Source organism: Passer montanus, unplaced genomic scaffold (assembly GCF_014805655.1).
Source record: "Passer montanus isolate IOZ18808 unplaced genomic scaffold, ASM1480565v1 scaffold35, whole genome shotgun sequence".
Lineage (NCBI taxonomy): Eukaryota > Metazoa > Chordata > Aves > Passeriformes > Passeridae > Passer > Passer montanus.
In genome coordinates this window covers 2,466,757-2,491,594 of record NW_024368263.1, presented here as the reverse complement: position 1 = coordinate 2,491,594, position 24,838 = coordinate 2,466,757, and the positions used below count along the sequence as shown (strand labels likewise).

At 45.0% G+C, this 24,838-nt stretch overlaps 1 protein-coding gene across 2 annotated transcripts in view; it reads left to right on the top strand.

The window, feature by feature from the left end:
- The window catches only part of LOC120505398 (SAP30 binding protein), a 29,180-nt gene extending 8,934 nt beyond the window's left edge, over positions 1 to 20,246 (top strand). For both annotated transcript variants that reach the window (XM_039715843.1, XM_039715842.1), the window contains 8 exons: positions 6,939 to 6,981; positions 13,111 to 13,199; positions 15,605 to 15,696; positions 16,149 to 16,209; positions 16,720 to 16,771; positions 17,159 to 17,217; positions 18,404 to 18,488; positions 19,136 to 20,246. In XM_039715843.1, the coding sequence (XP_039571777.1) occupies positions 6,939 to 6,981; positions 13,111 to 13,199; positions 15,605 to 15,696; positions 16,149 to 16,209; positions 16,720 to 16,771; positions 17,159 to 17,217; positions 18,404 to 18,488; positions 19,136 to 19,317 (663 nt within the window). In that variant the 3' untranslated portion in view covers positions 19,318 to 20,246. The remainder of the gene's footprint in view (positions 1 to 6,938; positions 6,982 to 13,110; positions 13,200 to 15,604; positions 15,697 to 16,148; positions 16,210 to 16,719; positions 16,772 to 17,158; positions 17,218 to 18,403; positions 18,489 to 19,135) is intronic.
- Positions 20,247 to 24,838: the final 4,592 nt, after the last annotated feature.

The following is a 24,838-nucleotide window of genomic DNA, read 5'->3' as shown; positions in this document are numbered from 1 at the left end:
TTTTGCTGCTGCGAGGCTTCAGAATTTTCACAGACCACCTTCACCTTCTACTTGATTCTGCACTGCAACAAGCTGTAAAAAATAAAATCATCCAAGTACCTTGACACCTCCAGCCTTGTCATGTCTTGCTGGTACTTCACCAGTGAATTTCTATTTCATTGTAGTAAGCAAAAATGACTTGAAAGAATTTTAGGGCTGTACAGATCAGGGGCAGCTGCTGGGAGCTGCTGTGCTCCTGGGGCTGTGAAGGGCAGCAGGTTTGGGACCAGGCTCCTCTGGGAATCAGGTGTTATTTATTGTACCTCCACATGGAAAGCAAAAGTTCTGGCACACAGTTCCTTAACTGGAAATGACTCCTAACAAATAATCTTTGTCAAATACTCAGATAGCATATGTCAGGTGAATGGAGTCAAGTTTCAAAGAAGCTATTTAAAGGCTTTATGTTATGAATGCTTCCTTTCTAAAGCACTTTCTCGCTGAAATGTTTTGCCAGGTCTTGGTTGGGATTTTTTCAGTGTTTTTTATTTCATTTCATTAATGAATGTGTATTTTTAAATGTAGTTTAGCTGGAAAAGTAAAAGGCATTGTCAGCTATGCACATTTTGATAGGGAGTGTCTCAGGAGTTGACTCTTTGATTTGTTCTTCCTTCCCTTTCTGTCTGTGACTGCATCTCCAAACAGATTTGTAAAGCCTGTATATAAGAGTCACTGAAGGGTGGATGTATCAGGCTTTTTTCCTATGGTGGCTTATTTCTGAGCTGCTGGATTTCTCTTGGTATCTAGATCATGGTCCCTTCAGGTTTTTCTTGGTTAAATTTCTCATGCTGAACTGGGCACTTTGCCTGGAGCTATGTAGCAGAGCTGGCAAACAGGATATGGCTGTAGGAAATGTGCTTGTTTCAAGCTTTCTCCTGGGATTCTCCTCTCTCACAATACAAGAAAAAAAAGAAAAAAAGGGTGGGGGGGAGGAGGAATAAAAGCATTGTACTCCTGTGGCCTGGCTTTCTCTTCCCCAGACTCTAAATGCACTTGACATGCACTCTGTTTGCTGCCTTCAGCCTGGGTGCACACCAACATCAGGCACATCTGGGGAGCAAGAAATGAAATCATGTCATGCACTTTCCATATTAAATGAGACATTTCTGGTGTTCTGTTCCCATGAGCCCTTCTGATCGTTGTAGAGGAAAAGCAAGAACATAACTGCTACCATGTTCCTTTAAAAAAAAAGAAAAAGGGGAGGAAAGAAGCATGTTGCAGGGTTTGGGGTTGTCTTTCTCCTGCTGCCTGCATCATGTAGACATTTCACCTGCTTGCTCTGGCAAGGCCATCATCACTTGGCTTAGACAACTCCTCTAACACTTTCTGCTAAGTTATAGTTTCTTTCCATCATACTCAGCCAAGTGAAGCTGTTTGTGTTTTGGGACTACAGGAGATATTCTGAATTGTAGAGAAGAGGGAAAATTACAAAAGCTTGTTGCTGGCACTTGCTCAGATTCAAGAAATCCACTGTAACAGCTGTTGCAGCAGCAGATCCCCTGGCTACTGTACTGAAAAATTCTCTGCAGTATCTTGAATCTAATACACTGCTTGACAATGATACATTTTGTGGTCTGTACATTTTGTGGCCGACAGTTTAAATTTGCATTACATTTATGCAAACAATCAGGTGAAGTAGTCGGAAGAGAGAAGAAATTCTGCAACACAAGAGCATTTGCTGAAAAAAAAATAGAAAACATTGAGGGGGAGGTACTGGCTGAGCTAGTTGCTTTTAATATTACCTGGAAGTCAGTGGAAGAGTGAAGCTGCAGGATTCAGTTGGCTGTAAGTCTGGGGGATGCAACTGAGCAGTGGCAAACCTGGCATCAACTTCACCATTTCTTAAAATTTGCATTTTTGTTAAAGCCATCAGGGTCTGGATTTTGTCTTCTGCCTCCTTCTTGAACCATTTCTCCTGGTAGCTTGAAGTGCACCTGCACTGACATGTGCACCTGCTTCTGCAAGAATTGCTTGAATTTGTACCTTGTGGTGACAGTTAATGCCAGCAGTTCTGTTGGATGTGAGCACTGAGCTGGATTTATGGATCTTGTTTCAGCAAGGATTTAGTGAGCATTGTTTTAAGTCAGTCCATTCTTTCCATTAAATAAAACTGTTCTGGGCAAGCCTGTCCAAACTGGAATTCATCAGTCTCAGATTCATATTGTTTTGCTTCCTTCCTTTAATCTCTGTTCCATGCTGTGAGGATTGTGTTGGGTTGTTTATATTTTCCTTGGAGCTTGAGCAGACACTGTTTTTTATGTAACTGGATGGAGACACTGTAGGACTGAAAAGATGGTCTATATGTCACCCCAGTGAGGTGAAAGCTTCAGGCAAAAATGCAGCACTTCCCTTATGTGTGTGGACACACACTCCCTTCATCATGCTCCTCTTTAACTGGTGATGATACATGAAAACTGAGCCAGGCTCTTGCAGGCACTCATCTTGTCCAGGGCTTGAAAAAAACCATTTGTCTTGGGAAAGTGGAAAAAATGAAAAACCTTTTCCTATAGTCAAACAGGATTAGTAACAGCATAAGTGTTGTCTGCTGTCAGTGAGCTGATGTGCACAGTTGTTCTTGGAAGCACAGAAATCTATGAAAAATATAAAGTTTGGGGGTTTTTTTAATACTTTGTCTATAACAGCTTGTGCTCTTCAGAGTCTGCTCTTTATTAGTCTGCAGATCAGGGGAAAGGAGTCTCCCTCCTGCTTGTTTTTGTGTTTCCACTCTTCTTCCTTGGCTCTGGAGCACCATGGCATCCCTGGACCTCCTTTCAGAGGCTCTGTTGGAGTGAGGCTGGCTGTCTTTGGGCCCTTAAACCATTGATCTTGTGAGATCAAGGCTGCAGAGTAGATGGCAGCCAGAAAATCAGCTTGCTGAGTGCATGGGAAAGCACAGTACTGCTTGGTTTTGGTTTTTTGGTTTTTTTTAACTCAGTCAAGCAATAACTGAATTTAGAGTTGCTTCCGTACAGATTTTCAGTGGTTTGGTTTGTGAAAACTATGTGGTACAGGTGTCACTAGCAAAGTCTTAACATTGTTTTTTGAAAGGCCTCAGAATTCAAATGGAAATGAACTCTTTAAGTGATGCCTTTAGCTCTGGGATGCTTGAAATCTCCAATAATTTCATATATTTTCTTTGATGGGGTGTTTTGACATAAAATCCCTCCTGCTGGAAGCGCTCAGAAAGGCCTCAGAATTCAAATGGAAATGAACTCTTTAAGTGATGCCTTTAGCTCTGGGATGCTTGAAATCTCCAATAATTTCATATATTTTCTTTGATGGGGTCTTTTGACATAAAATCCCTCCTGCTTGATTTTATGCTCCATGTGAGATTCTGATACATAACACAGTGGGTATTGGTGATGTAATCTACAGAGATCACCTTTGCCTAAGTGGATTTAGGTAACTTCCCTATATAAAATTCAGTTACCTTCAAATTTTCCATTGTTTAAATGCTTTGGAATTCCTTTAGAAATCTCTCATCCACGCATAAATATTTCTTCTCTTTCATAACCAAAAGGTAGCAACTTTCCAGTATTTATTGTACCTTATTTTTCCACTTGGTGATTCTCCATTTCATTCCACTTAATGTATTAGATAAGATCTGCAGATTTGTGGCTTTTATTCTGTCTTTCCTAATCAGTTCATTGTACTCATCGTGTGTCTCAAACCTAAATTAGCCTAAGGGAGTGTAGAACAGTTCTTGTGTGATTGCTCCACTGGAAGTTTTTAGAATGTTCTGGATCTTCAGCAGATACTCAGAGGTTTGAACAAGACTACTTAAACCCTGCATCTGCCAAACTCTGGTCAAGTTGTTGATGCTTGCCTCGTAGTTTTCAACAGCAAGCTGAGCAAATATGAACAAGCACTGGAGGAGAAGTTGGTCATCCATTTGTATTTTGAAGGCATTTAAGAGGTTTGAAAGCAGCCCAAGTTAATGAAAAGCTGTGTTGATGTCTCCAGCTCGTTCAGGATGGAGCAGTGGGTGGAGGAACTCATCACGAAGCAGAATTCCTGTCCCTGGGCACTGAGGTGTGGCTGCAATCCAGGGCTGAACATGTTTGCTTTTGCTTGGTGCAGCTCTGGGCTCTCTGATGTCTTGGCTGAGGCTGTGGGGACTGGACTTGTTGGGGTGGCTGTGCAGGGAAGGTGTGGGCCAGGGCAAAACAGTGCAGCCTGACAGGACTGGCTTGGTTTAGCCTGTTACAAATGGGACAGACTCAAAGGATGAAAATGAAAGAAGAAAATCCTGGTTAAAGCAAACTTACTGATGATTCTGGATGTTCATAGAATATTTTATTTAACACAGCTGACATTTCAGAGATCTGTGTCTAATATAAGGTACGTGGCAGGAGAGGGTTTTGCCATCAGACTCTCTCTCACCATATTAGTTCATGTTTCCTGAGAGCTGTGTGCTTATGCTTGGTACTAACTCCAGGCATACAGGAGACTTGAAAATGAGAAGTCAGAAATGCAGCACAGCCCCTTGCCAGGCTGTTAGGGCCCAAATAAGAGGGCAGCCTTTTTGGGGCCATGTGGCCTGGTCTGATGCCCCTGAATTTGGCTGTGCCACTTGTGCCTGCTTGGCAATATTGCTGTTTTTAGGGGGTTATCTCTCTTGCCTTTGGAGACAAGTGGGTAGAAGGACAAGGGAAGCATAATGGAATAATAAATGCAGTGCTGGGTATGAAGAAGGATCCAGAGCTGCTCAGGGACAGCCTCTCTCTTCCACTTCCTTCTCAGTTCCACTGAAAACTTTCAAGAGATAAGAGTGCTGGATGTAGTTTAGTCAAGGTTGGAGCTAAAGCAGTTCCCTCCTTTGACCTCAACAAACATTTGCTTGTTGTCTCAAACCAAGGTGAGAAACAGTTTTAATTACCCATCCAGCCAGCTCCCCCCTGGAAGGGACTGAGCAGGCTCCTGACACATATGTGTACTGCTGTGAGTCACTGTATGTGCCTGGACAGGTGCTGCCTTGCATCTGCAGCTCTGAGAGCTTCTCCAGCCTCTGCATTTGTCCTCACAGCCCATCAGTTACCACAGAACTGCTCCCACTTCTCCAGTGCTGACCTGAAGCTCAGTCTGTGACCTCCCCATCCCCTTAGGTTTGTGGAGAACACAGTCTGGATTCCCTGCACCCCTGGATTTTTCTCACCAAAGAGAGCTGTTGCTTTGGTGTAAATTTTTTGCTTTGAAATGTCACGTTCCTGTTTAAATTTTGCTCTGTGATGCTGGGAGAAGAGCTGTTGATGCACACACCAAAGCCATTGTGTCAGAGGGGTTGGAGCTGTGACATTTCAGCCCATCTCAGAGGGCCTGGGGCCAGCTGGCCAGGGAGAAGATGCTTGTTCCTCTGTGCACTTCTTTCTTTTTCTAAAATAGCTTTAGCCTTGTATTTTTGTGATACAAGTGTACTAATGCAGAAATAGTGCTTTCTTTTTTTTTTTTTTTTTGTGTCTTCTATGAATGGCTATAAAAAAATGCCCTGTAGCAGTTAGTGCCTCACAAAGAATTTGTTTTTCTGCTTCCAGAGGGCTTTGGCTTCTCTGCAAATGGGTCATTTTCAGAGTGGGTTTGGCACAGGCTGTTCCCACATCTGGCTTGGTGACCTCACTGCTCTCTCCTCACCTGATGCACCTCTCACCTGACTGGAAATGGAGAAAAGGAGGGGGTCAGGGAGCTGTTACCAAGCAGCAAGGAGGCAGCATTCTGTCAGTGTCAGGTTCAATGAATGGCCTCAGTGTTTGGAGGCACTGAGGAATTTTGGACGAACAGTCCAGTGAGTCACAAAAGGTCTTTGGGAGGGAGGGAGAGGGAGAAGGATACAGCTGGTACTGTTTCAGAAACTTTATTTGTGCTGAATTTGATATCGCTTGGGACTCTCCTGGGATCTCCCAGAAGCACCAGAATATTTGGGTGTTGGTCTCAGTATGGTGAAACCATATTTAAGAATGTCTTATCCTACATAATGCCTCCTGCTCAGCACACTCTGCTGCAAACATCTGCAAATGAGGTGTCCTTAATTTCTTTAACCAGGCAAGGATTATCTATGTGGCCATCTCCAAACAGAGCACTGCAAGCCAGAGCAGGTTGCTCTTGAGTCCCTGGTTGAGCAGGTTGGCTGTATCACCCCTGGAAAGCAGCAGCAAGAGAACTGACAGTGGGATCATCCTTCTAAAACAGGAGCACAGGATCTGCATCACCAGCACACTCCCTGGCAGTTTGGAGAGGGTTTGTCAGCCAAAGCCCTGCACGGCACAGTGGCAGAGATGAATTTAGCATCACACACACACATCTGGCAAACCTCTGCAGCCTGGCACCCTGCAGAGCTCTGGGAGCTTCCCAGAGCCTGGAGAGGCTGAGCAGGAGCTGTCCCTGAGCTCTGGCTCTGGGAGCACCTGGGCTGTTGTCACATTGCTCTGGGGAATGCACCAGGCTGATCCTGCTCACAGCCCTGGGAGCTGCAGAGCTGTGGTTGGCATTCCCAGGACTGAAGGAGTCTCCTGGATCCAGCCTGTGCTCACCTAACTGTGCTCTAAAACACTGACTCCTGGCTGGTGCCCAGACCAGTCACCAAAAATGAAGCATCTGTGGTTTGATGTGTTTTGAGGAAAGGCTTTGTGTACAGCAGTGGAATTCCAAAGGAGTTCAGTGTTCAAGACCTGGTGAAAAAAAGCCTTAATTCTTTCATGAAATTTAGCTTTGCAAAGAAATGGAGCATCCTGTTAGACTTTGACTTTCCATGGTCCAAACATTGTCCTCTTACCTTAATAATACCTCTTAATAAATTGTTTTCATTCTCTTGTCTCAGAAAGAAGTTGTACATTTCTAAATAAACAGCGTAGCTTTTTAGGTTGGAGGCATAACTTGACTAAAATCTGTTTCTTCCTCTTTTTTTTCAGGAATTCTCAGAAGTGGAGAAAAGAGATCCTCAGGAGCTAGTTGGTAAGTTCACTCAAAAGTATTTATTCACAGGTTTTTATTCATGCTAGACCTTGTAAGTCCCACTTTGTAAAAAGCATCTTCCATCTGCCCTGGCAATGCTGTAATTTCAGTAACTGCCTGAATATTTTCCGTGAACTTTTCCTCTGAGAGAAAGGCTTCATGCCTAAAAATATGAAAATAATCTCATGTTTAAAACATGTATGTAAAGGGCAGTGTTGGTGTTTTTCTAGATAAGCTTAAAACCAATAGTGTAGCTTTGTCTAGACAGAGGCAGTGGAACCAGGAGTGATGACTTTGTTCTGTGGCTTCCAAAAGTCACTAAAAGTATCCCCATTTAAATGTGAGCCACTTACAGATTTACAGCTGCTGTGCTGACATAGTGCTCTATGTTTTCTAATAGCTACTAAAATTTATTCACAGGTTTTTATTCATGCTAGACCTTGTAAGTCCCACTTTGTAAAAAGCATCTTCCATCTGCCCTGGCAATGCTGTAATTTCAGTTACTGCCTGAATATTTTCTTGATTTTTGTGACATCTCATTTATTCATTGCACCATTATTAGATTTGGAAAGTCCAGGGTTGTCAGCTTGAAATACAATAATCTGCTTGGTCTCTTTGGAGCTGCACAGAAACTGCATTTTATATTGCATTTCTGACTGCCTTGCACTGATCCTCTGTTCCTGAGGTTACTCCTGCACTTGCGTGGTATCATTTAATAATATCAGTAAAAATGAATGAGTTTGGAAGTTACTTCACCTCTCAAATCAGTTTGATATTTCAGCCTTAAAATGTGGTTAAGTGTAAATTAAGATGGTAAATACTCAGGTGCTCAGCTGTGACTCCTGCTGCAGCCATCACTGAAGTCTAGGATTTATAAATCCTTTTTAGTTGGCTTGCCCAGACTTTGCAACTGCTCTATTGGATTTTCTTCCTTTAGAGGGCAAAACTGCTTCAACCAATCTCATCATTAAATGCAACAGAAATCTTCCTCCCATCTACTCATCCTCCTCAAAATGCACCCTGGAAACATGGATGAGACAACAGCATTTGGGGTAAAAAGTACAGCAAAATCTCTGGAATCCAATTGCTCTTTTCCATGTTTTGCATACTGGGTGAAGCTGTGCAGTTGTGAAGCAATGTAGGAAGTCCTTTCCTAATGAAGGTGTAAGGCTCAGGTTACAATTCTGTCAGTCCCCTTTTCCCACAGTGACTGCCCAGACTGGATTCTTTGTCTCACCACGGCCCAGACTTGCACATGGGTTTAAAAGCAGCACAGGGGGCACTTGGTAGTGTCACAGCTCATGGGGGAGCAGTGCTGGACAGTCTGAGACCTGGACTGAGGTCTCTGCAATCTTATCTTTAATATCCTTTCCCCACAGCAGTGTGCAGGCTGGCTTTGTGCAGAAGCAGGTTATTAGAGGTCAGCATACTTGCCATGCTGGATTCTGTAGGTCTGTTCCATTAGACCATATCTTATCTAGTTGAAAAGGAACTGTTGCAAGAGACTTACAGTTGGAGTAATGTAAGAACCAAACCACTCCCTTTCTGGAAACTTGGACTTTCACAGTTAAAATTCTTTAATGCAAAAAGGTGCAAGATTTTCTCACACAAAGTGAGTAACTGCTCCAATCTGGACACCTCAAGTTTTGTCTGTCAGTCTATGGAAATCAAAGGTCCTCCTTGGGCAGTTTTCTACATCTGCTTTTTGCATTAAAAGAGTGCAGGCCTGCCCTTCTCAGAAGATAACCCTACATTTTTCAGCATCACCTTTATTAAAGCCTGTGATTGTGCAGTTGCTTAAGTATTAAATAACTGTGGGCTCCTGCCAAAAGCACTGTTTGTGTTTTACCTCCCCGGATGCACAATAACGTTGGGAGTGGGAGCCAGCTGGGATCCATCTTTACTGCCCTTTTTTTGTTGTTTCTTTTTTTTTTTTTCCCTTTGAGGCTTCCAGTTGGATCCATTCCCTGATGTGCTTAGTGAATGTTAGGTGAGCACTGGAGTTGGCACAGAGAAAACAGTAGGGATGAGCTGCTGGGAAGGGGAAGGGCACAGTCCTGACTTACACCAAAGTAGTGGTCACATAATCAGTGGCTGACAGAATGAGAGGGAAGGTTTCAGCCCCACAGTTGAGAAGGAAATATGTGTGAAACTTACTTTCACAGATTTCTACTTCAGCATTGTCCTTTGGGGCTTTTTGTACCACTCTGAATCACAGTTCATGGTGCTGTCACGACATTGCATTTGCTGTTTCCTGCAGCCTTGCAAAATAATACTTTAAGGATGTAGGGTTTTTTGCCCTGAAGTTCTTTGCAGCATGGTTGTTTACCTTTTGGATTGTGAGAAATGTTCTCTCCAGCCCTTGGGATATCTAAGCACAAAGTCATTGCTCATAAGAGCAGAAAGTATGGCTGAGTTGCAGGTCTCCCTCTGCATTTCTCAGCCCACGGAGCAGAAAGGGACCTGGTGTCCTTCCATGGATGGGTGACTCACTGGCATGTTATTGTCTCCAGTTCTTCCCTCTGATTTGGCTGTTCTGGTGCCAGGAAATCAGAACCCCCCCACCCTGGTTTATGCCAAGCAGCCTTGACTGGAGTGCCAGGGAATGCAGTTGTGGAGAGCAGGCACCACCGGTTTGTGTGTCTCCAGGGGAAGCCCTTGTTGCTCTGATCACCCTTTCCTTGTTTGTTTTTTTTGTATAGTGTGACCTTTAGAAAGAAACTGGCACCTGAACTGCCTCTAATCCCTTGTGGCTGCTTCAAGCACAGCATATAAGTGACCCCTGAAAGGGACAGGAGTTCTTCATCCCCCCTGGAGCAGCGTTAGTCCAAGAGCCATGATCCACACTGTGCCTGTGCTATACAGCCAGCTCCTGCTCTCTGTTCTTTTGGTTTTCTCTGCAATAGGAAAACATTCCTACCCATCTGTAGGAAACAGAATTCCTGTGTGCTCTCTGACAATGTCTCCAGCACAGCCTTTGGACTGGGAGCAGTCATTTCCTTCTGGAAGTGGAGCTCACAGTTTGCACTGTACCATTTTCTCTCCTGCTTTGCAGATTTGTCTCCTGCTATTGGGTATAGGTCACATAATCCATCTATCTCAAACTGAAGCACATTAAATGTAGCATTTCCATTAAGTTTTCTGCCATACCAAGATCTGGTGAGCAAATCCTTGAAATCTGTGAAATATCCTTCACTGAATGCTGAGGTGCTGAGTCTTTGCAAAAAAAATCTGCCTGTGCTTTGGCCTGCTCTGCATGGCCTGGGAGCAGAGTGGCTCTCCTTTACCACAGTGCATGTGCTGACTGCACAGAAAGCTACAAACACCTATTGCTTGTGCTGATGAAGGCTTTAATTTTTAGGTCAGTTTGTGGAAGGAGAATGCACAGACTAAGCACCAGCAGCAGTGCCCTTGAGCAGCAGGAAGCTTTCAGGGGCAGTGGCCCCTGATTTCTTGAATCCCCATCTGACTCATGGGATCTGCTTCACAGCCCTAGTTCTTTGTCAGGGTTGAGAATCTGATTGGGGAAGATATTTACTTACTGTGAGCCAGAATCTGGGTGTGCCTGGAGTGATTAATTGTGCCAACAGCCACTTCCTGAGGTCCACACTTGGAGATCCTCTAGGCTGTGAGCCTGCAAATCACAGGGCAAATTAGGGGCTGAAGCCAATGTCACTACCTGTGACTCATGTCAAAGTAAAACTTTGGTCTTGACAGGAATAACAGGATGCACAGAGCACTTGGATGTATCCTGTGAGGACACACCTTGTTGTGAGCTGTTCATCTGCAGTTATTGCTGTAGACATGGTGGAAAGCTACCCTTGGGACTTGGAAAACACAAAATGTTTTATACAGGAGTGTGTGGCCATACATGCAAGTGCCAGGATTCTAATCCCAGCTGCCCTTTCCTCTAGGGAAAGAGCTGGTGGGAAGGTGCTGTGGAATCAGCAATTCTGTCTGTGTGGGGAGCAAGTCTGAGGACTGCTGGAGGGCATGGATAATTTGTACTTCCTTACTGTAAATAAGCCCAAAGGGGTTAAACTCACCCTTAAACTCACCCTGTTCTTCCCAATGATGTGGCACCTCAGTCTGGCTGCAAAGTGATGAAATAACTGAGTAATGCTGCAAGTTTGTGCTCAGTTTGTGAGGTGCCTGTCCTGCCTTGCTGCTGGCATTGCTCAGCTGCCTCCAGCCCTGGTGGGATTGCAGGAGGCAAAGATTCCTTAATTCCAGCTCCTTGTAAACCATTAAAAGATGCTTTCCCCCATAATGTTGATAAAGGATTATTTTCACAAGGCTCAAACAGAAGAGGAAATGAGCATCAAACCTGAAAATCATCCATCAGAATATATTATCTCATTGGGAGCTCTTGTTCTGCTTCCAAAATGGTTTATTTTTCAAGGGGGCTTTGAATGGATTGCTGAAGATATTCTTATGACTTTGACTTTTTTGCAGGCAAAACAGAGGTCCTGCCCAGAGTTCCTGAATTTATACGAGCACACAGTTCCCCTTCCCATAAATGTTTTGTTTCTCTGTGGCTCATCTGCAAAGACAAGGGAGCCTGTGGGATGTCTAATGTGGAGCTAGGCTTGATTTGTTTTTTAAGGTGCTTTCTTTGCCTTATGAAATCTAGATTTAATGGTCTTTTTTTAAATGCTTCTGCTGTGAACCTCTTAAGCCACAAATCAGCTTTTACCTTTCCCAGCAAGCCTTGTGTGCTGTGTATTACCCACACTTCTGTGTCTTTGCCACTCTTTCTGGGTTTCCTGAAGCTCTAATTAACCCAGAGGCCTCCCCATCCCACCAGCAGCTGTAACCTGTAACAAATGTGAGCCTTGTTGTCAGGGAGCTCCCTTGGCCTGCCTTTCTTTGGGGACTCTGGCAAGCTTTCCTCCTTCCATAAAGGCTCCCACTGGTAAATGCCAAAGGACACTTTTTGTTCGTTGCTGGCAACTGCTGAAGAATTTAACCCTCAGCAACATCTTGATCAAACAGAATGAGTGGTGGCCTGCCAGCTTTTCCTCTCCAGAGGATATTGTCCTTAGTGCTTCACATTTTTACAAAGGACATGGAAACTGTGGCAGCACTGATCGTGTGTGGTGTTGTTTATCTGCAGCCTCAGCTCTCCAGGCTTCCAACAGCCTTGTCTGGCCTTTGGGCCCTCCTGGCCTTTATCCAGAGCAGCTGAACTCTGGGTGCTGGAGCTGTAGCTCAGGCAGCTTTGCTGAGGAATGTGTAACTGAGGAGCTGCACATGTGAAAAGCTTGGTCGATGTGACTTGTGTGCTGCTCTCAGGTCCCTTATCCACTACAGAGCCACTCTGGGATGTGTTCCCTGGACAAATTATGCTTGAAAACAATCCCAGCTTCTTAAATGGGGCACAAATCTCTGCTCCAAGGCTTGGCCAGAGAACTAACTGCCTGGGTTTCCCATAATAGTGGGAAAGTAGCAAGCAATGGGGGGAAATGTGGCTGTTTCTTTTGCTGATAACTCTGTAAACTAATCTTTATAGGGCAGTCAGGTACTGTAGTAGTATATCCCAGTACAAACAGCTGTGGAAATTTGGCAGTCTGGACTGGGCTGCTCCCAGTCCTGCAGGACGAGTTGTTCTTTCTAGCAATATTCTGTCTCTGTAAGCAAAGATCAAAGTGCCTGTTAAGGAAGTATTAACTTAAGGATGAAATGTAATTTCTTGTGGTTAACTCTTGACAGCCTTGGGGAGCATTGTTCTCTGTTCTCTCTTTGAGCCATTTTGGTTCATCCAGGTATGTCCTGAACTAAATATTCACCAAGTGATCATCTCCCCCAAAATGGCAAAGAGCCAGACTGCATAAGATTGATCCTGTGCTCCTCACATGCATGGTCCCATTCTCTCTCCAAGAGTGTAGGTATCAATAAAAGAAGCATCACATCCCCTCTTCTAATGACCCAGCCTTCAGGTTCTTTAGTTGCTTCTTGCTCAGCACCTTGAAAACACCACAAGTACCAGTTGTCAGCATTCTCATCACCTTTGCCCTGAGTTCCCAATGAGGGAGTAGTGCTGACAAAGACATAAAACAAATTTAATGACTTCTATGGCTGAAATTCCCGTCAGTAGTTCCCAAACTCATCCCAGTTTGCTCTCTCCAGCTTCTTTTTCAGAGAGAGTGCGGAACATGTCTCCAGATGAGATCAAAATCCCTCCTGAGCCTCCTGGCAGATGTTCTAACCAATTGCAGGTTGACAAATAAGTCCACTTTTTTTTTTTTTTTTTTTTTAAGATTTGCAGTTCAGGGCATATTTGGGAACCCTGCTCAGTAATTTTGGACAAGGCAAAGCTTCATCATTAAAGCTGGGTTTTACCATGCTGAGTTTATGAATGCACTGTGTTAATGCTTTAGGCTTTACAGCAGTTCTAGTTTAGGAATCTCAAAGTAGCTTTCAGCTGCTTTCCAGCCCCTGTGGGTTAATTATGCTTTAAAACAGCTCTTGATCTCAGCAGTGACACAGAAGCAATGTTTACTGTCAGGGCTGCTTTCCTCCTACCTCAGCAAATTCAGCTCCCTAGCAAAGAACAAATTGTTTTTCTATACGGGCCCGAAATCCCCTAAACTGGAATAGTTGAGGCAGAAATGCCTGGATTCCTTTTCCACCTACATGTCTCTGGATTGTAAACATTTAGAGGGAAGGCTGGTAGCTTAGAGGCAACAAAAGAACACAAACACATGTTTTCTCTGGTGCACACCCAAATAACAGCAGTGACCAAGTTTGCAATAACCTTCTGTGTTCTCCTCATGGAGTGCAAATGAAAGAGCAGGAGCTGCTGTCTCCTAACACACACTGGAGTTTTAACTCTGGTTTTCAAGTAAAGAATCATTCCTGGACTGCTCTATAAAGTAGCCCCTAAAATGCAGTGGTGATTCAGAGTGACTCACCATCCAGATGATGCTTTCTTCTCCACACGCTGTACCTGGGCACACCCAAACCTCCTCCAGTGCTGTAGGAGGATTTTACTGTTCTGACATCAATGAACTGGAGTGTGTTAGACCTGAGGAATGCACAGAGCTTGACAGGGCAGACAGAATAAAGCAGAATTTTTCCCCTTTGACAGAAGTTTAGTGGGTTACATCAAAGGAGAGCTTGTCCTCTCTTGGCAGGTCAGACCACATCTTAGAGCACTTTGAGCAAAGAGATGGGATGGTTCCTTAGAAATGCAAAATGTTCTGGGCTTTTCACTTGGTGGTTTGCTCTTTTGTCAAATTTTTCCTCTGATAAACTGTATTTTGAACTCTGCCAAAGGGAGGACTTCTTATTATAAAGCTGACTGAGTAGTTGCCCATCTGTGGACTTGGGGAGCCTCATTGCTACTCCATGGGGAGGGGATAAAAGGGAACACCTATTCAGTCATTTCTACTCCCCAGATTCACCTTTTTGCAGTTTGCTCCTTCAAACCTCACAATGTGCTGCTGGACGTGGAGATGGTGTCATTTCCTCTTGCTGAATTTGTGACAACCTGATGAAAACTTATCTTATAGACTTTTTTTAAGGTTGTTGAGTTTCATATCAGCTCTTAACAATCCTCCTTTATTCAGGCTGCAGCAAGCCCTCAGACAATAGTCAGCTCTGTGTTTGACTGTCCAGGGAGGGAGACATGAAGTGACTTATCCAGAAGCAACAAAGGAAAATTGACTCAGCTTCTCCCATCCTGAAAGACTGAAGGCCCAGCTCTGGTCTTGTTTCATGTGCCTCTCATTCTGTACATGAGAAATTTCTGTCATAAAGAAAAGATTATGGAAGTTACTGAGGATATTTTAGCAGTACCACTTAGCTCTCTGATCTCTCTGAAAGCTCCTGCCTCTGCTGTCCCTTCACCATCACCAGAGTAGGAATGTTTTATGTACTTTCATCCACCTTATTGAGGAAGGAAAAAAATCATGTTTATTTCAAATCTTTTAGCCTTTTTGGAGAGTAGCCTGCTTGACATCTGCAACCTGGGTCAGTTCAGTTGCCTTTGGCATGGGCTTGTGCCTCGTGGGTGATGTGCAGAGAGAAGCTGATTCCATCTGACTGCTACCAAAGCAGGGATTTATGAGCTCATTGTTCCTCAGAGCATTTGGCTGCAGCGGGCACCCCCAGCAACACCTGATGATCACACTGGGTTTAGTTCTCCAGCAGAACTTGGCTCTGCTCTGCCTGGGTAACAGATGAGCAGGAGCTTTGCCCTGTGGGCAGTGTAGCCCAGCTGCTGTTTCTCAGGTGCTCACCCGAGGCTGCAGGTGGGTGTTGGTGCTTGCTGTGAGTTGTGGGGGAACCTCTGGATTTCAGAATTGGCTTTTCTGTGTCGTGGCTGTAAAGGGAAACAACAGCCTGGGAAGGAGGAGTCTGTGCCTTGTATGCAGATCTGTAATCCCTAAAACCTTCAGTAAGTGCAAAGAGAATTCCTTTACCAATCAGACAGTTCATGAAGGTACTTCAGACACTCAAGGAAGAATTCTCTGGAGCAGCCTGGCCCTGGTGTAAAGGTGAAATCCTAGCTCTGTTCAAGGAGGTCACTGGTTCAGTTGGCTTCTTTCCACATGTACAGGAGTCAGCTGGTGTGCTGCTCCTTTTCATCCTGGCTCACCCTCTAATCTTTCTCCTGTAGGATAAAATTCAAAAGCTGTATGAGAGGAAAGTGAAAGAGGGCATGGATATGAACTACATCATCCAGAGGAAAAAGGAATTTCGCAATCCCAGGTGAGCCACCATCTTTTCATGTGACCACAGCACCACAGAGCTAATTTGAAGAATTTTCTTCTTTGTTGGAGTTGTTGCAGAAGGATCCTGAACAGGAAGGACTACTTCTACAAATTGTCTTTCTCAATTTTGTGCCTGAAACCATAAAACTCTTCTTTGTGTTTGGTAAAGCAGCACTGGAGTTGGTGTGTTGGTTAGATTCCAAATGTGAGAAGGCTTGGGAAGTTCTTTAGAAGATGTGACTGTTCTGGGAGCTGGGAGATGTTTTGGGGAATGGGAAATACTGTGGATAATGGGGTGCCACATCCATCATAGCAGGTGTAGTTTCCCAGGTTCTCATTTCACTTTGTAGTGTGAAGAGGTGACAACCTCTCTCTGTTGGCACATCTGAAACACTTCTGTTCCCTTCTACCTCCCTGCTTCTGTTCTGACCTCTTGCTTTTCCTTTGCAGCATCTATGAAAAGCTGATCCAGTTTTGTTCCATTGATGAACTTGGTACAAATTATCCAAAGGTGAGGGGCAGTGCTTTTGGCTGAAAAAGAAGTGTGTAAAGGTAACACAGAGATGTAAAGTCTCACCTCAGGCTTTCTTGAGCCTGCTTGCTTAGAGGTCTTGTAATGCAACCTCAGTGTGAGCCTCTGCAGTGAAGTGAGCATTTTTCTGTAGCACTGAGCCTCAGTGCCTCAGCCTTTGCTGCAGTGATTCTGCACAAAAACTGCTGAAGTGTGGAGCTCTGAATGGAGCTCCTTGAGGGGGGAAAGAAGCTGAGTAACAGAAAAATGCATGACTTACCCCAACATCCTTTTTGCTCCAAAGCTGTTTCTTCATTCACAACAGAACATGGTCCCATAAAAGAAGGTCTGATGGGACCTTTGTGTCACTGGCATACAGGAAGAAATCAGTGGTGATTCTCATTGTCACCTCTGATTATCATCAGAGAACAGAAATACGTAAAGCATTTTTGCACTGGGTTTTGTGTTCCTGTGGGAATAGCCCTAATCTGGTTTATTTCTTTTTTTCAGGACATGTTTGATCCTCATGGCTGGTCAGAGGATTCATATTACGAGGCACTAGGTAATTCCAGGAAGTCTCTTTTTTGTCCTAGCTTAGGTCTTTGTGTTTTGTACTTAATTAACTGCACTGGAGTCTTCACTTTATGTATAAATGAGAAGTCATCACATGCTGCTCTTTAATGACTCCATTCTGGTTGGATGTGCCTGAATGTTACTGATGCTTCATCAGCTTGGAAAGGCTTTTTAAATTGGTTCTGCAATGTTTTCATCTCTCAAATGACTAAATTAGTGCTGCAAAGCTTTGATTAAAAAGCAGCAGTTGCTTTCATGGAAGTTTAATTTTTCTATATAGAATCTGAATCTATTTTTTTTTATCATGGGAAGTATGTGAATGAGAACTGCTGAATTTCACTGTTCTTAGTGCTTCACATCTTCTGCTCTTTCTCAGCTAAAGCCCAGAAGATCGAGATGGACAAACTGGAGAAGGCCAAGAAGGAACGCACAAAGGTACCTGCTCAAAACCTAAAGAGATGCAGGTGTAGGGCTCTTGTTTCTTTCCCTGCTGAATTTAATTCTATTCCTTTGCTATTTCCGTGCTAAAACTGCTTGTTTTATCCCAGATCTCTCCTTTCTTGCATGTCTTTTCCCATACTTCACAGATCAAGTTATTTGTCCTTCCTTATGGGTGCATTTATAGGTTGTTTATTCCCCTGGATTTCCTGCTGTTTTTTCAGTATTTTTAAACCAGAGCTCTAAAAATGGCATTCAGTAAGTTGGGTACAGGCAAGATAATGAATAAAGAACAGCTTTTTCCTTAATTTATGACATTTTGCATGGTGCCTAGCCTAGTTAAAGCTTAATTTCCTCGCTGTGTCTCAGTGTGACACAATACCTGCTTTCTGTTCTCTGTGATATTAACTTGTTGCATCCAATTTCCCCAAAAACTGGGCCTATTTTAACTTTGTGCATTTTGTGACAAGCCCAGTTATTCTTAGATCTGCCCCAAAAAGAACACAGACAGGCTTTGGAAGAGATTTCATTCCTGTCCTGTGTTTCCTTTAAGCCAGTGGCTGGCATTAGAACATGTTCAATGTTAGAGATTTGCCACCTAAGCTGCAGAAGGCTCTTTCCATCTCCAGTACATGGAGGGGTTTTTGTGCAGTGCATGCTGTGTCTTGCTGCTTGTTTTGGATTTTTGCACAGTAACCCAGGTATCTGATCATGCCCTTGCCCAGATCTGCAGCTCTGAGGCTGCAGTGCTGTTGGAACTCTTGTTGCCAGGTTTCCTGCTGTGGTGCAGCCGCAATAAATTCTACAAGCAGGGACTTGTCTTGCATGTTCCTTAAAGGAAAATGAATATGAGCTTCTAACTGTATAAATACAGAGTTAAATGACCAGGATCTGTCCTGTCTGAGCTGTATCAGATCTTGTGCTTGTACCAGTAGACAAACACATTTTCATTGTATCAGGCTTAGGAGCTGGGTTGCAGCTTAATTAGTCCTTAATTCTCATGGCCTGAGGTCTGTGTCTTCCTTCCCACACGATGGGCAGCTCAGAGGCCAGTCCAATGTCTTACATCACACTAAAGCTATTTTAAAAAAACTTAGAGGTGCTGTGGGTTAAAAAAAGGCTGTGTATCTTAACACTTCATTTTTTAATCTTCTCTTTCTCCCATGTGTCTCTCCCTTCCCAGATTGAATTTGTGACTGGCACTAAAAAGGGTACAACAACAACTGCTGCTTCCACAACCACCACAACATCCAGCACCACTGGGGGAGGTAAAGAATAGCTGTGAATGTGCCCCTTAAGCTGCAGTAATGCTGGGATTAGTGCTGCCTGAAGGCTCCTTACTGATCCTGTACATAATGCAAGGAGGGTTTCTGCTGAGGGGTGTTGGACTGGCTCTCCTCCAGTCCCTGTAGCCCATGGCTGTCCTTCTGGAATGGAAGACTGGGGCCAGGTGGGATAGTGAAGAGACTTATTAGTGGCTCAAGAAGCTTGCTGCTGTCTGTAGTTGTAGAGTATTCCTGGGACTGATAGATTTTGAGATTTGGAAACACTGGAAATCATTCTCCTGCCTTGGAAACTGAGGGGAGGGGACAAAAACCACTGGAGGCTGATGAGTGTGTCCAGTGCCTGTAGCTGAGCACTGTGAAATTAAATCTACTTTTGGGCAGGGAGTGATCCTGTCTCCCCTTTTGCTGCAGTTCAGGTGTAGAGTTCTACTCTGACTCCTGGTACCCCAAGAGAAAAGCTGCCTTTCCTCCTCACTGCTTACTGCCAGTGTATCCTGAAATTAGTGTAGGGGGAAGCTGTCTGGTCAAGCATGGGATATTAAGGGTTGACAAGACAGGGTGTTGAGAAGGGATTGGTGAGCTCTAATGTAATGCTAATCCTTGTGTGCTTGGTTTAATGAAATCCACAGATGCCCAGAAGAGGAAGAGCAAGTGGGACTCTGCCATCCCCGTCACGACGATAGCTCAGCCCACCATCCTCACCACCACTGCAACACTGCCAGGTGTTGTCACAGTGACAACCAGTGCCAGTGGCTCCAAAACCACGGTGATCTCAGCTGTGGGCACCATTGTGAAAAAGGCCAAGCAGTGACTGCTGTGCTGGGCCTGGAGTCTTGGACTTGTTTGTCACTGAAGCCATTGTCCTTGGAAGAGAGGGATGGATTTCTCCTTTGGTAAAAGATGACAAGATTCTTTGAAGCAGCCCACAGTTCCCCTTGGGAAGGCTGGGGGCAGAAGCAGGATGCCAGCTGTGTGCCCACAGGAATGGACCTCTGCCCACCATGCCTGTGGCTTTGCTTGCTGGGGGAAGACCCAGGCTGCCTGTGTTGTGCTGGAAGAAGATGGCATCTGGAATCAGCTTGTAAAAGTTTGCTTATTAATTACTGCATTGAGGTCTTACCTACCTGCAAGTTTGTTTTGGGGGGGAAAAAAGAAAATCAATTAAAAGGGCAAGAAGTGAAAGACTGTGAGTGTTACCCCTGTGTGTTGCAGGTGGTGCCACAGGGCTGCCTGCAGCCTGTGCAGGTGCCTCCCTCCAGAGTCAGCTCAGCTCTGAGGGAGTTGAAGCAGACACAACCACTCAGTGTCCACGTCCAGATGTGTAGCAGAGACTTGAAGCAAACCCCGTGAGTGCAGGCTCACTCTTTGTTCTAGCACTGACACCTGTACCCTGTGCTCTCTGTGTAGGTCTTTGTGAGAACTCTTGAGGAAACTGTGCTGGAACATCCTGTTACCATCTCACAAGGATGGAGATTTCTATGCAGAACCCTCAAGCTCTGGAGGTTTGATTTGTGAGCTCACTTGCAAAGACCTGTGCAGAAACACTTCCATGGCCACGGAATGAGGTTGGACAGAAGCAGAGGAGAGTGTCTGATCCTGTTTGTGATGTTGTCCATCTTTGTTTTAGCTCGTGATGTTCTGTGAATGCACACATGGCAGTTACTGCTTGCTCCACTGTTGTGAAAAAGTATTTTCAGTTGAAAATTTTGTTGAATAAAAATTGAAAAGTCTTTTTAAAAAGCCCCTGGTGTCATTGATGTGTCTGCATTTCTTTAAATTTCTACTCAGAGCCTCTTTGTACTAGTGTATAAAGCAGTGATAGGAAAGATGGTTGCCAAATCAGCAAAAGTGTAAGTTTGTGAGAATTCAGTGGTTTGGGGTTGCTTTTTCTTTTTTTTTTCAGTTTTTTCTGTACCTTGTGTCAGTCCTGATCAAAACTTTGCATTTATGGAGACTTAAGGTAGAAACAACAGGTTGATATCCTGGCTTTAGATAATTTTAAAACATGTTAAACACATCCTGGTAGTCATTTAAGCTTTAAAAAAAAAAAAAATTGTGTATCCAGGAGCCTTGGAGCAGTTTCCAGACTCCTGCAGTAACAGCTTCTGCAAGAGTCATGCAGGGCTGGGCTGTACTCTGGCAGTTCCCTCCTGAGCTCCCAGGAGTCAGTGTTTGCTGCCTGCAGTGGAGAAAGCAGCTTGAAACAGGCATGATTTAGGTTTGGGGTTGGGGTTTTTCCACCAAAAAAGGTGGAGTGAGGATGTCAACCCCTGTATAACAAACTTGCAGCCAGTAACTCACTGCTCTGGTTTGCATGCTTTATCAGAGGTAATAAATAGATGGATACTCAGGTTGGAAAGTGCAGTTCTGAGGGAAATGCCTTTTTCCCAGCCCTGAAAATGGCATTGGCCAGCTTGATGGCTGGCACTGGGCTGTGGTCAGTCAGAGCCCAGAGGAGCTGGGGGGAGCATCAGGCACACAAGGGTGATGTCCTGAGGGAAAAGGATCCTTCCATGGCCCGAAGCCCCCAGAGAGGAGTTGGGACTGGTTTGCTTTGGAGCTCTGGCTGTGAGCCCTGCTGAGGGCTGGGGGGCCCTGCTGAGTGTGTCAGTGCCTGAACAGCTCAGGGACTGCAGCTGTGCCCCGAGGCAAACCCAGAGCTGACACAGAGAAACAGTTCCTGATGCTGCTGCAGCAGTGACTGCTCAGGCTGCACTTGTGACTCAAAGCTGCAGATACTCATTCTTACCTCTCCTTCCAAAGGATGCTAACCATAGCCAGGAGAGTAAAACCAGTCCCATTTTCATCATTCTTTAGTCCAAGAATTAGTCTCTGCTCTCCCATTTTCATCATTCTTTAGTCCAAGAATTACAGTCTGTGCTGCTTGAACACCGCAGGGCTTCTCTCTGCCTATCTCCTTCCTAAGCAGGGATGGCTCGTGGCTCAAGGAGCTTTGTCTCAGCTGAAACTCCACGTTCAAGTCTGTGTCTCTGCCCCAGCAGAGGCAGGAGAGCTGCAGTAATGAACTCATCCTTGGCAGAGTTGGTTCTGCTCTCCCTCTCCCTTCTCAAGTCTTTTCTTCCACCTCCATGCCCTGAGGTGTTGATTTTCTCTCCTATTTGCTTGTTGTACTTTAGAGACCTGCCCTCCTTTGATGCTGGTGTGGGAAGGGATTTTGTGTGTTCAGGACTGGCTTTTATTTTCTGTCTCGCTGGGCGCTGCCGAGGGAGCAGGTGGGGAGGGCAGCCCTTGCCAGCCCCACCTCAAACCGTGGAATGGCAGCACCTGAAGCTATGTTTTAGTTGGACTGCTGCTGCACTGTCTGGTTTAGGAGAGTTATGAACAAAAAATGAAAGAAAGAGTCTTCCTTGCCAAGGCTTTGGGCCATGCCAAGGCTTTGCTGATGACAGCTCCAGCAGTGAGGGAGGTGGTGGCTGCAGCCAACACCTGCACAAGCTCCTTTCCAGCTCTGCTCCATTGCAGGGGTGAAATTAGCTCCTGAGAAGCCCCTCAAACAGGTGGGCTTTGTAATGTGCCCAGAGAGTCATCAAAGGAATGAGCTGCTCATTCCTGGGGAATGGTGTGAGCCTGGGAAAGCCCAGAGTTGGTACCTGCAGGGAATCACAGGATGGGTGAGGCTGGAAGGGCTGCAGTGGCCCAATCTCCCTGGAATATCTCCAGAGAGGGAGTGAGAAATGCAGATCTTCTCAGCAGGGCTCCCCAAGACTCTCTAGTGTTAAATGTTCAGGTAAATAAATTGCCGTGGAGGCTCAAGACCCCCTGAAAGGGCAACAAAGTTCCACCAAAATCTCCTCTTCCCTTTGACGGGAACGTTCACCTCAGCACATTCCTGCGTGGCTTTCACAGAGCAGTTTTCCACCTCTGAGCCTCCCCTGCCCTGCTGTTCCTGACTGTTTATATTCCATTTCCTTCCTTTTGTGCTGAGCGAGAGCCATGGACACCAATGACTTCCAGTCCTTGGTCTCTGTTTATTTGGAGCTCGGGCCGGGCTCGTGCCCTGTGTTGCCGGTAAACAGCAGAGCTCTGGGATCTCACAGGGAAAGGTTTTGCCTTTTGCACAGAAAATAGGGGTGTGCTCAGCCTCTGGTAGCTGGGTGAGGAGCTGATGGATCCCGGGAAGGCCCTGCTGTCCCCCGGTGGGTGACAGGAGTGTCCCAGGCTGAGGACGTACCCTGCATCCTTTACTGATGTTTTCCTCTGCTGTTGTCTCTGTGTCCCTCTTCCCTCTTGCTGCCAGTCTGTCCCAGAGGCAAATGCTCATCAGGGATGTTCATCAGAGAGATTTTCCTTCAGGAACATGTTCATGACAAGGAACATCTACTGGAAAACAGGAGGCACTTGTAGTTAGTGCTGCCTTGGGGGAAAGGCTGAGGGAGAAAGTATGGCAGGATTTCATCTGGCACTTCTAATTGAACAGGGAATTGTATTAAGCATCATTTAGTGCAATAAATTATGTGCACGTTAATGTACATTAATAATACATTATTACACATTCCCTTTATTTAAGCCACACAGCAGGATATTGTCACTACAGTGTACAGTGCAGTGATGGGATTAAGTGTTTATTTTTCTTTTAGTAATGTGTGTTGCTACAGAACTCAAAAAGGAGATGAATGTGCTCCAGCAGCAGGATTTTGGCTGTAACTGCACAATAAAGACCTAGAAAAAGCCCCAAAGCTGTCTCCAGGCATGCTGTGGTGGCAGGACAGAAAGAAGAAATGCTCTGTTGCAAGCTGGCGTGGCATTAAAAAAAAAAAAAGAAAATAATTAACCCTGAAATCACTTGTAATTATCAGTAATTGGCACTCGGACTGGTAGTCAGCAGAGAGAGCAATAATTTCATGTGAGCTATAAAACTACATGTTTTCCCTCCTAGGGCAAAAATTTCTAGGCCACGTTGCCACCACAGAAAATCACTGATTTATGAATGCAAGATTCACCACAGATGTGGCTGTGAGCTGTGGTGGAGCCATCTGCACTGAAATCTGCTCACCCTGCCTCTGAAATCCCTGTCCTCTGTTCTTAAAAGCAGCAAATTAGTGTGACAAAAGCCTGATCCAGCAGGCAGGGAGAGCAAGGTATGGAACCAAGGCAAGAACTTGAGTTCACCCAGTGTTCTTCCCTGGTGGAAGTAATTTGGAGGAGTTGCCTGAAAGACAACTCATTAACCAACCATTTGATTTTTTTTTTTTTTTTAAGACAAGATGTTAAAACCTTTTATATTCTCATGAGTATTCACAGAAAATTTCCAATTCCTCTCTGGTTTTTCGCCCTAAAAATTTGGTGGTGAAGTTGCCTTTATATTAGAAAAGTGCCTTTATCAGCACTGCAAATGTAAAAGCAGCCTAGTTACAGCTCTGGAAAAACTCAGGCTCTGTGGGCTTGGGATTTCTTAGGTGCTGGGGGGACAGGTTTCAAAGAAAAGTGCAAAATTGGTATCTTGAGCTCTTCTGGCAACACCCAGAGGGAGCAACTGGGCTTCTCCTCACAGCTGGAAAGGCTGAAGGGAGCTGCTCCAGGCTGCAGGGGTGAAGGGCAGGCAGAGGATGTCAGGAAGCCCTGGGGCTGTCAGGGTCTGCAGGTGACACCAGAGATCCTTTACAGGGGCAACATAAACGTTCTCCATCTCAGGTGGAGAAAGGAGGACACCCAGAAAGGCAGGACACCAAGTAGTGTAGTGCAAGGTGGGTTCTCATGAACTTTTCTGCTTGGCTTCAGGATTCCTGTTAGGGACCCATCACTAAAATAACTGGAGTTTTTTTACTACAATGTTTCTTGCAGCCTAAATTGGATTTTTCAACTGCAGTGCTAACATTGCTTACCTCGAAGAGGAAAATTGCAGCAGCAGGAGGTGGGGTGGGGCTGGTGGACAGGCCAGGTGAGGTGAGCAGACAGGTCTGTGAGCACCAGCACAAGCTCCCCTCCTGTCTTGGGGACTGAAGCCCAGTTTTAATTTATCTGCAGTGTTCAACATCTGCTGCAGCTGTGGCTCCTGAGGCAGAGCAGGACCCCTCCATGGGAACAATCTGCTCTTCACCAGCAGCTCAAGCATCAGCACTCACAGCCTGGTCCTGCTCTACCTTTATTTTGTCTCATGTCCCAGCTCTCATGTTGCAGTCACTGTCTTGATATGTTAAAACAAACACCAAAACCTCAGCAAACCTCCTTCATTTGTAGAATCTTTTTTAATTCTAGGAAATCACATCTCCAAAAGGACTGGATTTGCCAAGTTATGTGTTGGGAAACTCAGAAATGCCCGATCTAAACTGCCCAGGCCATCTTCCCCTGCACCCCTGCCTGTTTCCCATTTG